This window comes from Eptatretus burgeri, chromosome 18, assembly GCF_056783735.1.
Source record: "Eptatretus burgeri isolate ZD-2024b chromosome 18, Ebu_testis_v1, whole genome shotgun sequence".
NCBI lineage: Eukaryota > Metazoa > Chordata > Myxini > Myxiniformes > Myxinidae > Eptatretus > Eptatretus burgeri.
In genome coordinates, this window is record NC_140978.1 from 36,464,538 (window position 1) to 36,477,424 (window position 12,887).

Here is a 12,887-nt window from a genome sequence, read left to right on the forward strand (position 1 = left end):
ATTGTCCTCTGAATGAGCACAAATCCATGACAATCTTGACATTTTCAAGCAATAGCACAGACATGTGACCATTACCCCCTCAGTAGTTTGGATGCACATTCCAATCTGCAGCCAAACAAACCATCTCAAATAGTCTGTGCTGAAATGTTTCCAGAAAACGAGCCCATGGGTTGAAGCGAGGTGTCACGAGTCTCCTACCTGCAGCTGCCTGATGCTGATCTTTAGATCGGAGTCGTTAAAGCCATAAGGGATGTTCCAGCCCAGTGGCCCAAACTTGCGCCGCTCTTGAACAAGTGCATGGAAGAAACAAACTCCAAAAAGCAGTTTCTCCCAAACCTGCACCGAAGAGACCTCGTTAGGATTCCACATTACCATTCCTCATGCTGAAGTACAGTGGATGACTGTAAATGGATGAAAAACTGTAATTTCCCCATGCACGCAAAGTGAAAAGCAGGGTGAAGCAATTGGTTCACGCCTGTCTGTCTGTCTGTCCTGTCTACAAACATCAGTTTATGATCGAGGAACAATGTAAATTGAATTGAAAGTTATTTTGAACTATAATCGCAAAACGACCCTGTGGTTTCACAGTGCCTTGGTTCTGAATTTTACCCGATTGTGCATGCGCAGAGAGGAATGAGAATTTTTTTAGTCTGTCTACCTGTCTCGCGAACTGAATTGAAAATCTTTCAAAACAGGAAACTTACTCTTTTTAAGGATATCATAAAGGACACAAACAACAGGTACAAAGAACTAATGTAACATGTTAAATAAGGTGGTGTGTAAGATGCTGCAGCAACAGCGGTAAACTTCCGTAATTTTTTTCCTATGACCTTTACTATGAAACTGCTGAAATCCATCTGTCCAGTTTTTTCCCGACATCGTTATTTGTTCCTTTCACACTTTTGTAAAAAAAATTCAAAATTGTCTTCATTTATTCGAATTCTTGCTTTTTCTTCTCTTTCACCCTTTTAATCTCTATTTCTCTCTTTCGTTATCCAACTCTCTCAGGAGAAGTGAATTCTTGCAGAATTTTTTTTTTTCTGGAAGGCTCACTTGGCTGCAGCTGGATGGGTTTGAGGGTAGTGGAGTAGCGGCTGAAACCTGAATCCTATCCAGGCTCCTCCTGATGACTATTTTGCTCTTTACTTATTCAGGTTCCTTCTTGGTCTTCCGTTTGATTACAAAAGTGATGTAGTATATAGAGATCCGTAGGCATTCGATGATTTGAGTGAGGAAAGAGAAAAAAGTAAATTGAGTGCTTTACCATTAAGAAACCATTGCAGTCTCTTCCAAGTCAAGGCATTCTTGAGCAGGCCAAAGAATGGCGAATTAAGACCCCTGTGTGGGAGGGGTCACCAATTAATCATATCCAAAAGGGGTGTTTAAATTAACTCAAACACCCAATTTTCATTCATGCAATACCTTGGAGTTCCCTTAGTATGCATGCAAAGTTTGGGGCCGCGAAGTTTCATGGTTTTGGAGTAATGGAGGAGACAGACTAACTGACTGACTGACTGACTGACTGACTGACACTTGTTATTATCGATTGTTGTGAATAAACAATCGCAAACTTGTATCCTGATGGAGGTGGCTGCAGGTCTCTTGATACCGATGAACATCTACCATCCACAGAGGTATAAATATTATGTTATCAATCTCAGGAGTGTGGTTGAGATACAGGGGTGGATCTAAGGGGGCTCACCCGGTGCCCCCCCAAACCCTTCCCCTTCCTGTCAAAAGCAATCCTTTTTAGCTCACCTGGACTTTAGTCCGTTGAGCTTATGCGATAGAGCAGTGTCCTTTGGTGAGTGAGTGAGTGAGGCAGTCAATCCGTCCGTTAACACTTAGGTCATTATCGCTTGAACCGAACACACGGTTTTCACACCGAGTGAACCATACAGCCGCAACTGACGCTCACGGACTATGCAGGTAACAAATCTCATCCGAGTCTCTCTCAGCAACCGCTCGTTGGGCACAAAGTCCGACCAGCAATAGCCAAGGATTCTCCACAAAGATCTGGTACCAAAGAAATGAAGTCCCCATCTCAGATCCCTGGTCAGAATCCAAGTCTCACATCCATAGAGCAAGACTGGAAGCACCAAGGACCTGAAGACTCGGACTTTCATCCTCCTTCACAGGTACCAACAGCACAACACCACATGATCCAGTGAATCCATGACTCCCCAGGCCCGACACAGACATCTTTTGACCTCTGACTCACAGCCAGCAGAGACATGAATATCACTGCCAAGGAAAGTGAATCTCTCCGTGACCTCAACATCCTCACCACGAACAGGTACAGACAATATAGCAGCATCCAAGCAGTGTGACCACTCCTTGGCTTTTTTCACAAGATCTTGGCTATTCGTTGTTCACCTTGCCATCTTGGTTTTCTATAGGTTTTCTTGGCGTATAGGTTTTCTATCATCATTGCTTTTCCGAAACCTTGGGAATTCTTGGCTTTTTTCATTGGCTCACCTTGGCATTTATGAAAATGAGGAGTGGTCACACTGCATCCAAGATGTCATTGAAAGCCTGGATCTTAGTTTTGACCCAAGAAACCCATAATCCCAGCGGCTCCGACTCCTCATTCAGCATCTCAAGGGCCCCCAAAAGGATATCCAGAGTCTCCGCAGATGACTGCATCATCTGCAAAATCAAGGTCAGAGATCTTGGCGTTCCCAAACGATGCACCGCAGCTTGATCTCTCTGACATCCTCCCCAGAATCCAGTCGATACAAGCACTGAAAAGCATGGGGGCCAGTACACACCCCTGACAAACTCCAGTAACAACTGGAAATAAGTCACAGATGGTGTCACCACATCTCACAGCACTCTCAGTACCAGAATACAGTACAAGACTCAAGAACATGCTTTTTGACCGTGGCATATTCATTCAGGGTATACAATAAGCGTCAAACGTGTTTGAGAAGAAGCTTTGTAATGAGTGATTCATATTAGAAAGATGATGAAGGCAACTGTTCAGCTGATGGAAAAACAGTAATTATGATTGAAGATCACTTTCCCTGGCAAAACATGTTCAATACGTCAGAGACATTGATTTGTTTTGATCATTACATCGTTTGTTTCATTATCTATGTAATGTCTGCTTTTCATTCAATTGTATTTTTATGATGAGACAATAATTTAAATGTTGAGTTTTGAGCAAAAGTTTTTTTTTCATTGGAGTACTTCTTTCCAAGTGTACTACCTGGGAACCGTGGAACTGAAAACCCTCCCTTTATTGGGGGCAGTGTATGGGCAATGATGAGCTGCCTTGTATGCTCCCAGAAGTTTATGTTTACTGCTAACAACCCAATGGTAATTTTAGTCATCCACACATTTATTGCCAAGACGAGACATTGAAGAGAAAATAAATGATAAATTGCAAAATGAAAGTGTCAATGATGGTGAATGAAAGTGGCAATGAGGACAAAACGTGTTGTTTTATACATCTCACTGAAACAAACGTTGCAAATTAGCATTCTAAGGACATCGCCTTTGTTGCCATTGGCATTATTATGCTTTGTGATGGTGAACAATAGTGATAATTAATAAAATAAAATAAAAACTTTTATGTCAGTGGTGGATTGAGAGGGAGTGAATGGGTTTGCCGGCCTGCAGCAAGTTCAGTCCCTCTCCTTATCCAGAACTCATTCTGTTTGGCAAAGATGCGCAGATCAAGTGGATCTCCTACTCTACTTGCTGCAACGTACAGCCGTTCATGTGTAGAAACACTGGTGGGAAGCATGACTCCAGACCACCGCAGACTGTGACCCTGGCTTTCAGTGAGAGTCATCGCAAAGGCGATCACTCGTCTTTCCACATCAATGCGTTGCAGTGACCACATGATTGATACATAAGAGTGCAGACATGCTCATGTACAGCAAGATCAGAAAGAGCGATTTCATCAAGATTGTATCGCCATGCCACACGAAAAGATTGAACAGAGCGGTGTTGTTGCTGCAAAAGATTCCTCATTGCCTCAGGTCCACATATTGACGCCAATTTTTTTCAGGAAGCTTGTGTTGCGCTGCATTGGCATTAAACGCAGATTGCTGGTGAGATGAAGAAGTCCTTGTTGGCCGTGGGAGATGACAACAGTTATCAGAAGTGGTTTCTGAAATGATACACCGCTTTAACGATGAACATTAACACAGTATTATTGACCGATACGTACAGCGTCGTTGGAAGGCCCGTGATGCCTATCCTTTCGATATTTGATGATCAATTTAACAATCGCTTTGTTTGTGTTTCACACTGAAAGGAAAACACAAAGGTAGGGCAATGCACGGCGATTGTGAATATGACAGGTTCGACGATGTGTTCGGCCTGAACTGTGTGACAATAAAAATGGCAGATGTTAGAGTCAGCCATCGTACAACATAAATGACGTAGCATGACAGACGGACAGAAAACTGCCGCTACTTTCATATAAAGATTAGAGCATTCTTTGTCGATATTTAGTATAGTCTTAAGAATTTATGACAAAAAAAAAACACAAAAAAAAAATGTTCCCCTCGTTCTGCTGAGCGAAATTGTATTTCTCCCCATCCTAAAATCATGGATCTGCACCTGAGATGTATGGAATCTTACACAGGACCACAATTCCCAAATCTCAGTCTAAATGGAAGCATTAAATAATCCCAATGCTTTGCATACCTGTGAATTGAAGTGTGAATTTACCTGAGCCTTTCCAGGACAGCCACCGAAGAATTCGTCCTCTGTGATAGGATCACTGGTGTACGAATGCAGTAGGTTCATCCTGAGTCCCGTTGGTGGTTCGTTTGTCATCTTAACACCGTTCTGCAGAATGGTGACCGGAAACTGCAGAGAGCGCAAATACAACCCGACAACTGCCACAATCGATGCAAAAACTAACCAATAAAAAAGAGCAATATCTTACCCGAACCACTCCTTCCCTTGGTCGGATGATGGATAAAGTGACGTCATTGCTCAGTTTGGTGGTCTTAGCATGGGTTCCGATTGTGCACACAGACATTTTGTTTTGTTGTTTTCCTTTTGTTGAAGTCCCTCATGAGTAAGACAATTTATTGCATGAGATAAAATGTCAGGACTTTGATCTCTTTACATTTAGACACATGAGCTGCTGATACTCTACACTGTTCTCCGTAGCTGTGAGGATGTTCTCCGATGCAAGTTCATGAAGTAAGTCGGTCTGAAACCATTAACTTTTTATCCTTCATAAAATGCTCGATTAATAAAGACTGTGAAACAATTAAGATGTTATTCCCAAAACTGTTCACCATCACCAACCCACAACACCTACCAAGCATTGCAAGTATGCCAAATACAACTCAACATAAGTTGAGGGAGGCCCTCATCCTGCCGTGGACTGAAAATACGCTAGTTTACAGATTTTATTTAGGTTGAGGTGAGTTTGAACCTGTAATATGTTGCTGAGTGAGGGAGGTTTAACAGGTGAGAGTTTTTAAACCTATACTTGTAAGGTTGTGCATAAGATGTACAACTCAGTGTATGACTGCACATGAACACACTCCACCACATGCGACACAACACTGTAATCGTAAACAGGTTACTTCCCACAAAATCATCACAGGCATCTCACATGACTACCCCCGAGTTTTGTTCAAATTTGTCAGTGTTGTTCCCTTCGACAAAAGGGTTCCACCGCCCAAAATTGTACCTTCCGGGTTCAGTAGTTCCTGAGAAAGAGGTCATTAAAACTTTTAAGATGTTGGGTGACCTTGGCAACTTCAGAAGGCCATATATCAGGTTGTAACTGTTGCAGGAGCTGCTTTTGATGTCAAAGGAAAGAACTTTTCAAAAGGAATCTATTGCAGGTGAAGCAAAATGTGTGATACGCTAAAAAGCTTGTAGGTCAAGACGGCTTTAAACTTTGATCACACAAGGCCGTGAAACATGAAACATGAAACGTAGGTTATGAAACACAACCCTTAGAACTCCATCATACACCCAGGATGCGTGCAGAATTTAAGAATGGGATATCCAGTCGGGTGAACATGACACCTTTAAAAAGATTAGCAGCATGGTTCATCATATATATCTATATCTCTATCTCTATCTCTATCTCTACCTCTATCTCTATCTCTATCTCTATCTCTATCTCTATCTCTATCTCTATCTCTATCTCTATCTCTCTCTCTCTCTCTCTCTCTCTCTCTCTCTCTCTCTCTCTCTCTCTCTCTCTCTCTCTCTCTCTCTCTCTCTCTCTCACCGTATAATCTACCCCATGTACCAAGGGGATTAAAATTTTCAACTCTTGGTGAAAACAAGAAAATCCCATCTGAGTTTGGCTTGAAGAGCTGGTTGGCCAAATGCAGGAACAAAGGGAGGAAGAAGATGATCACATTAATGATATAAAGATCATCAGTGTGGCTCCTTCTGTGCATCCAACTACTACTCAGAGCTTGGGAAGCATCAGGGATGTCCTCTTTTGAAATGGTGCAGGTCTTCTCTGTTGCTGCAAATGGATTAGCCGATCTCAATATGTCAGCTGCGTTTATTTTGAAAATTTCTGGGTTATCAGTATTTTTGAGCTATTGGGTGACCTTGGCAACAAATGACAAGGATTCTAGATGGTGGGCATGAAACCTTCTTCAAAACGAGAGGACCAAAAGAGACGATTCTCTCTCTTGCTTTGTACATGGAATCACAGCTGAAACATCCCTTCACCTTACTGAAATAAAGTTGGAATCACTTGATCTCCTTAATTCTCATCCTAAACTTTTCAACCGTGATAAATCCTCGTCACCATATAAATGGAGCACTTGAACTCCTCAATCTTTCCAATGGTTCAACTTTAAGGCAGAATGATCAACATCGTGACATTCCGGAAGGAAACAGTAACTTACAAGTAGGAGGGTTGAGTGAGGTAGAGTTGATGGGGGTGGAAAGCGTCAAGGGTAGGGATGACAAGAGATGGCGGTGCACCACTTTTGGACAACGATTTAACAGTCGACAAACGGGGAAGGAAGACGATTTCATCAACGAGAGAAAAGAGGAAAAATATATGAAACGTTTCTTTCGGTTTGAGATCATTTTTGTGCTTCCAGAGATGTCTCTTCTTGCTCCTCTTCATCTTCTACATTTGAAGATGTGGCAAGCTCCAACCTTTAGTGCTTTTTATATCTTTCGATTTTTGTACATGATGTTGACTGCCCGAGTCTGGGCCAATCTCTCCTGTCAGAGGAAGGTTATCCAAGCTTTTAACCTGTGCCACTGAAGGCGGACAGATGTTGTTTTCATCTGTTTGTCTGTCTGTTAGCAAGATATCTCAAAAAGTTATGTATGGATTCAGACAAAACTTGGTGGATGGGTTGCGTTGGGTGTGTGTGATAAGGACCAATTGATTCGATTTTGGCGAAGATCCGAATCTGGAAACTAGAATTTTTTGAGCGATTCTTCACCATTGAGAGACAGGGCCAAAAGCTAAATATAGTATGATGTCTCAAAAAGTTACTGACAGATTTGGATGAAATTGCTGGATGAGTTGGGTGTGTGCCAAAAATAATCTGATTAGATTTTGGTTAAGGGCCAGATTCAGATCTGACCTATCAGTGGTATACAAACCGTAAACTGTTCAGCCTGTCGGAGGTATGTGCTCTATCGAGTGGCGTTCAAATTTATAAACTCATTCAGTGTTGTCAACTCCCCCATCCGGAGAAACAAAGACCTTACTTGAGCGAATTCCGCTTGGCACAGCTTCCTCAGAGAAAGTGCTGGAACTTGAAGATTCTCCCACAATATCAAGAGGCAAGTGGGTGAATTTATTATGGTAGCCAATGCAAAGCTCGCGTCCTGATCTTAGCTGTAGTCTTGGATTATTTTCAATAATTGAGGAGACCACTGCACTCATGGTCTCCTGCCAACTTTCAATGGTTTGTGCAGCTTTATGGGTAAACTATTTCTGTCCCTTATAGAACTCCAATTAATCTTAAACGATTTTGAGATAGTACGTCCACAGAAAACCTGTCAGGGAAATTGGTGAGGGCTCAATCAGTGTCATTTACTTCAGAAAAAGTTCCCTGAAAAAAACACAAGATAAAATCAATGAAACTCATGAGAAGGATTGGTGATACATTAAATCATCCTCGAGATCCTACTGGCAGTGAGAGAAGTGAGATGTACGCTGGAAGGTCTCTTTAGGTAGGGGAACCTGAATGTGCTGCTCACCTTTTGAAATACACCCTGCCTAAAATACTGGAGATGATGGATGGACTTGATCACGAGTTTCATGACCTTGAGCTTTACTTCCCGTGTGGAATAAAAGCTGATCTTGACCTATAACTTTTCTAATTTCTTAATTTAGCACCTTTTCCTACAAATACAGTAAACAATACCTTTGGAAAACACCTGTACATTTACACCAAATTCAGCTCCGTACAACAATGAGAACCAGATCTCCGAAGTTGGCATGCTTACGCAAAAGCTCAAAAGTTGCATAAGCTCAATCCCAGACACCACTTGACCGAGGAAACTATGCTTTAAGCTAAGGAACACTCTCATGAAGGGGGAGAAGACTGATAAATTTCAAGAAAAATGAGAGATTTTGAGATCAGATCTCACAATGAAGTGTGTCGATAAGGTAGAATGACAAAAAAAACACAAAAAGCATTCGTAAGTTAAAGAAAATATTGCTGAATCACTTTTTCTGATGGGTAACTCGTGAGCCACAGACGGAATTCCTTGTGACAAGTCTCTGCTTTAAGCTCTTCGCAGATTTTTTCCAGCGTTGGCATCCAGGAGGCTGCTAAGTGGCAGTTTTGCAGGCAGACCCACGTGCCCATCCTCACGCCATCCTGAATCATTCTCGCTGCTATGGGTCCCTGACCTTGTCCCAATGAGATGGCTTCAAACTTCTCCCCGCTAAAACCACGAGACTTGGCAAACTTCAGCAAGCCTTGCGAAAAAGAAGCAGATGTGAAAATTCCATCCGGTTAAAGAACCAAAATACTGAGAAACATTGCACAGAAATGATTAAAGGATCCTAATTAATCATCAGAACATAATTTACATGATATTGAAAGTTCTTATCCTTCGTTCCACTTACCAGCCATGGGATCCGCTCCAGGCGACAAGACAAATATGAGGGGGGTTGTTGTGTTGGAATCCGAGTAACTCCTTGCGAGGTCAAACGGTGGAGACTCCACAAACCGTTTTCCCAGATTCTCTGAAACGAAGCTGCTGATTGCTGGCAAAATCTGATGCATAAGAGGTACGGATTACACTCAGTTGTTTTCGATTGTCCATTAACCTCGGCTTTCTAAAAATGTGTGTATGTGAGTGTGTGTGCTGGTTGTTATCTCCATATATGGGCTTCAGAAGGTGGAAAGGAGCCCTCCCAAGGTGCGTGCATATATGTGTGTGCATGCGCCCATGTGTACGTGTGTGTGTGTGTGTGTGTGTGTGTGTGTGTGTGTGTGTGTGTGTGTGTGTGTGTGTGTGTGTGTGTGTGTGTGTGTGTGTGTGTGTGTGTGTGTGGTGTTTTTTGTTACAATTTAAACGAGAACAGCACTCGGTAGAGCACATACCTCTGCCAGGCTGTAGAGTTTACGTTTTGTATCCCACCGATAGGCCAGATCTTAATCTGGCCTGAACCAAAATCTAATCGACTTGCTCTTGTCACCTACCCAACTCACCCACCAAGTTTTGTCAAAATCCATCCACAAATTTTTGAGATATCATGCTATATATCGTATTTGGCCCCATTTCTCAATGGTGAAGAAGCACTTGTAAAAATGAAAAAAAAGAATTCTCATATCCGGATCTGGATTTACAACAAAATTGAACCAATTCCTCCTTGTCACACACCCAAACTGTCCACCAAGTTTTGTCTGAATCCGTCCATAACTTTTTGAGATACTTGTGGGCCCGTTGGTCTGATGGACCAAATTTTCATTGGTCTTCACAGCCTTGTTGCATACCCGTCTGCTGTAGTGCTTGAGCATTGGCTTGCCTTTCACAAAGCCCAGATGTGCTTGGGGCCAGCGTGGGGATTATATGTTCGTTGTTATTATTACCATATGATTATACGATTCATATTATTATTGTAAATATTATTAGTGTTAATTAATATATGCTTTGTTGCAATATTATCATCGTTTTATTATATATTTTGTAATTAGAATGCCATGCGTGGTAGGAGGACGTACAAGCTGCTTTATACATCCCAACATGGTGTGCGTTTAAAACATGGAAATTCAAACGGAATTTTTGTAGTATAGTCGTCTTAAAGGGTCTACAGGATCTTTTTTTGTTGGTTTGTTTTTGTATACCAAGTTGAGGCTCGTCTACAGAGTCTGAGGGGTCTTTGGGTCTTTTGGGTCCTCTGGGACTTTTGGGTCTTCTGGATCCTCAGGAACTTTTGGAACTTTTGGGTCCTCGAACTTTGATGGACTTTTGGGTCCTCGGGAACTTTTTGGGTCCTCCGGAAGTTTTTGGGACTTTTGGGTCCTCAGGAACTTTTTGGTGCTCGAGGACTTTTGGGACTTTAGGGTCCTTGGGGACTTTTGGGTCCTTGGGTACTTTTGAGACGTTTGGGTTCTCAGGATCTTGGGGGTCTTAATGGGTCTTCAACGTTTGAAGGGGTCTCAGCGGTCTGAAGGGTCAAAAGATACATTCCAATGGTGTGTAATTAATGAATAGACGTACATAATTAATAGACAACGAATATGACACACACACACACACACACACACACACACACACACACACACACACACACACACACACACACACACCTCATCCATTTATAATCGATTTCACTGTACTGTATTTCGTTTTTAGCCCCATCACTCACTCAATGGTGAAGAATCATTTTTAAATTATCGGATCTGGATTTGGATCTGGATCTTCACCAAAATTGAATCAATTCTTTCTTGTCACACACCCAACCTGTCCACCAAGTTTCGTCCGAATCCGTCCACAACTTTTTGAGATATCGTGCTATATATTGTTTTGGCCGGATCCCTCAATGAGGAAGAATCACTTTAAAAATTCTAGCATCCGGATCCGGATCCAGATTTTCACCAAAAATTAGTCACTTCATCCTTGTCACACACCGAACCTATCCACAACCTTTTGGAATATCTTGCATATAAACAGACAGGGGTGAAAACATTCCCTCCGTCCATGGGGATTTGATTGAGATGTTTAAGATATTGAAGGGTGTTGCCAAAATAAGTACAGAAGACAGTAATAGGACAGTGATAAAAGCAGGGGCCAGAGCCTGAGAGCAAAGAAGAGGAGAGTGAGGACATTATTAAGGCAAGGGTCATTCAGTCAGAGAGTAGTTAAATCATCGAATGGTCTCCCTCATAAGGTAGCGGCAGCAGAAAGAGTAGATACAGTGGCCTGCAAAAGTATTCACGCCCCTCCAAAGTTTTCACATTTTGATGCCATCTGAACATATGTCATGATGCTTTCAAATCAAACTTAATATATAGTGTCTTCATAACTACTCCAAAGTGATAAAGGTTATAAAAAAAAATGCAGATAAAATGTGAATAAGTTAGATCAACAGAGAAAATCAGATGATTCTCAGTTGCATAGGTATTCAAACCCTTTGCCAAATTAACCCTAAATCACTTCAGGAGCAAATTATTTATTTGAAAGTTTACAAAATAAGTGTAATAGGTTTCACCTGTCTGTAATCAGTGGTTTAAGTTAAAAAAAATTAAGCTCCCCACTTATCACACTTGCTCAACCAACAAGGAAAATATGAAGACCAAGGAGCTTTTCAAATTAGTCAGACATAAAATGGTGGAGAAGCACCTTTCAGGAGAGGGTTATAAGAAGATCTGTCACTCATTATCTCTGAGTGTGGAGAAACCCATCATTAAAAAAGTGGAAGACATATCATACCATCCAGACTCGACCCAGATGAGGTCACCCATCCAAACTCAGCAGCGAGGCAAGCAGGAAACTGGTTTGGGATGTCACTGTAAATCCAACAATGACTGGTGAAAGATCTGCAAGGCGCTATATCAGAGATGGGGGTCAGTGTTCATTAGTCAACAATATCCTGCTCCCTTCACAAAGTTGGTCTCCATGGACAGGTGGAAAGAAAGAAGCCATTACTGAAAAAGACACATCTAAACTCATATGAAGTTTGAGAAAAAGCATCTTAATGACACTGCAGGCATGTGGAAAAGGTTTTGTGATCAGACGAGATAAAAAATGAGCAACTTGGTTTTAATTCGAAGCGTTACATCGGGCGCAAGCCTAACACTGCACATCACCCAGTCAACCCCATCCCTACTGTCTAGCATGGTGGTGGCAGCATCATGTTATGGGGCTTCTTTTCATCTGCAAGGACTGGCAAGCTTATCAGGATAGAAAAGGGGCAATGGACGGTGCAAAGTACAGGAGAATCCTTAATGAAAACCTGCTTGAGTCAGCAATTAATCTGAAACTGGGAAGGAGATTCACATTTCATCAGGACAATGATCCAAAGCACAAAACTAAAGCAACATTGAAGTGGCTGAATTATCAGAAAATAAATGTTCTTGAGTGGCCCAGTCAAAGTCCTGACTTGAACCAAATTGAACATTTATGGCGAGACCTGAAGATTGCAGTCCATCGACGATCCCCATCAAACTTGGCAGAACTTCGAGCAAAAGAATGGACAAAGATTTCACCGTCTCACTGTCTGAAGCTGGTATAGACCTATCAAAAAAACTCGTAGCAGTCATTGCTGTAAAAGGTGCTTCCACAAAGTACTGACATAAGGGGCTGAATACCTTTACAACCAGTGAATTTTGATTTGTACATGTGTTTTCAGGTGTTCCTGAAATATAACCTCCTTCAACTTATAGCAGTGTTTAGTTTAATCTCTTCAGTTTTGAATAAAAAAAGTTCATTTGGAAAAATCGTTTCTGCAT

The 12,887-nt window shown here is 41.8% G+C and overlaps 1 protein-coding gene across 4 annotated transcripts in view; it reads right to left on the bottom strand.

Moving 5' to 3' along the window:
• DNAH12 (dynein axonemal heavy chain 12) overlaps positions 1-12,887 on the bottom strand; it is a 323,986-nt gene that overhangs the window by 22,108 nt on the left and 288,991 nt on the right. For 3 of the 4 annotated variants that reach the window (XM_085863781.1, XM_085863779.1, XM_085863780.1), the window contains exons 63-66: positions 9,056-9,206; positions 8,652-8,905; positions 4,687-4,827; positions 199-336 (exon numbers count right to left, since the gene is read on the bottom strand). In XM_085863781.1, the coding sequence (XP_085719907.1) occupies positions 199-336; positions 4,687-4,827; positions 8,652-8,905; positions 9,056-9,206 (684 nt within the window). Of the gene's footprint in view, positions 1-198; positions 337-2,579; positions 2,745-4,686; positions 4,828-8,651; positions 8,906-9,055; positions 9,207-12,887 lie in introns of those variants that run through there. The other variant, XM_085863782.1, reaches the window with a different exon arrangement.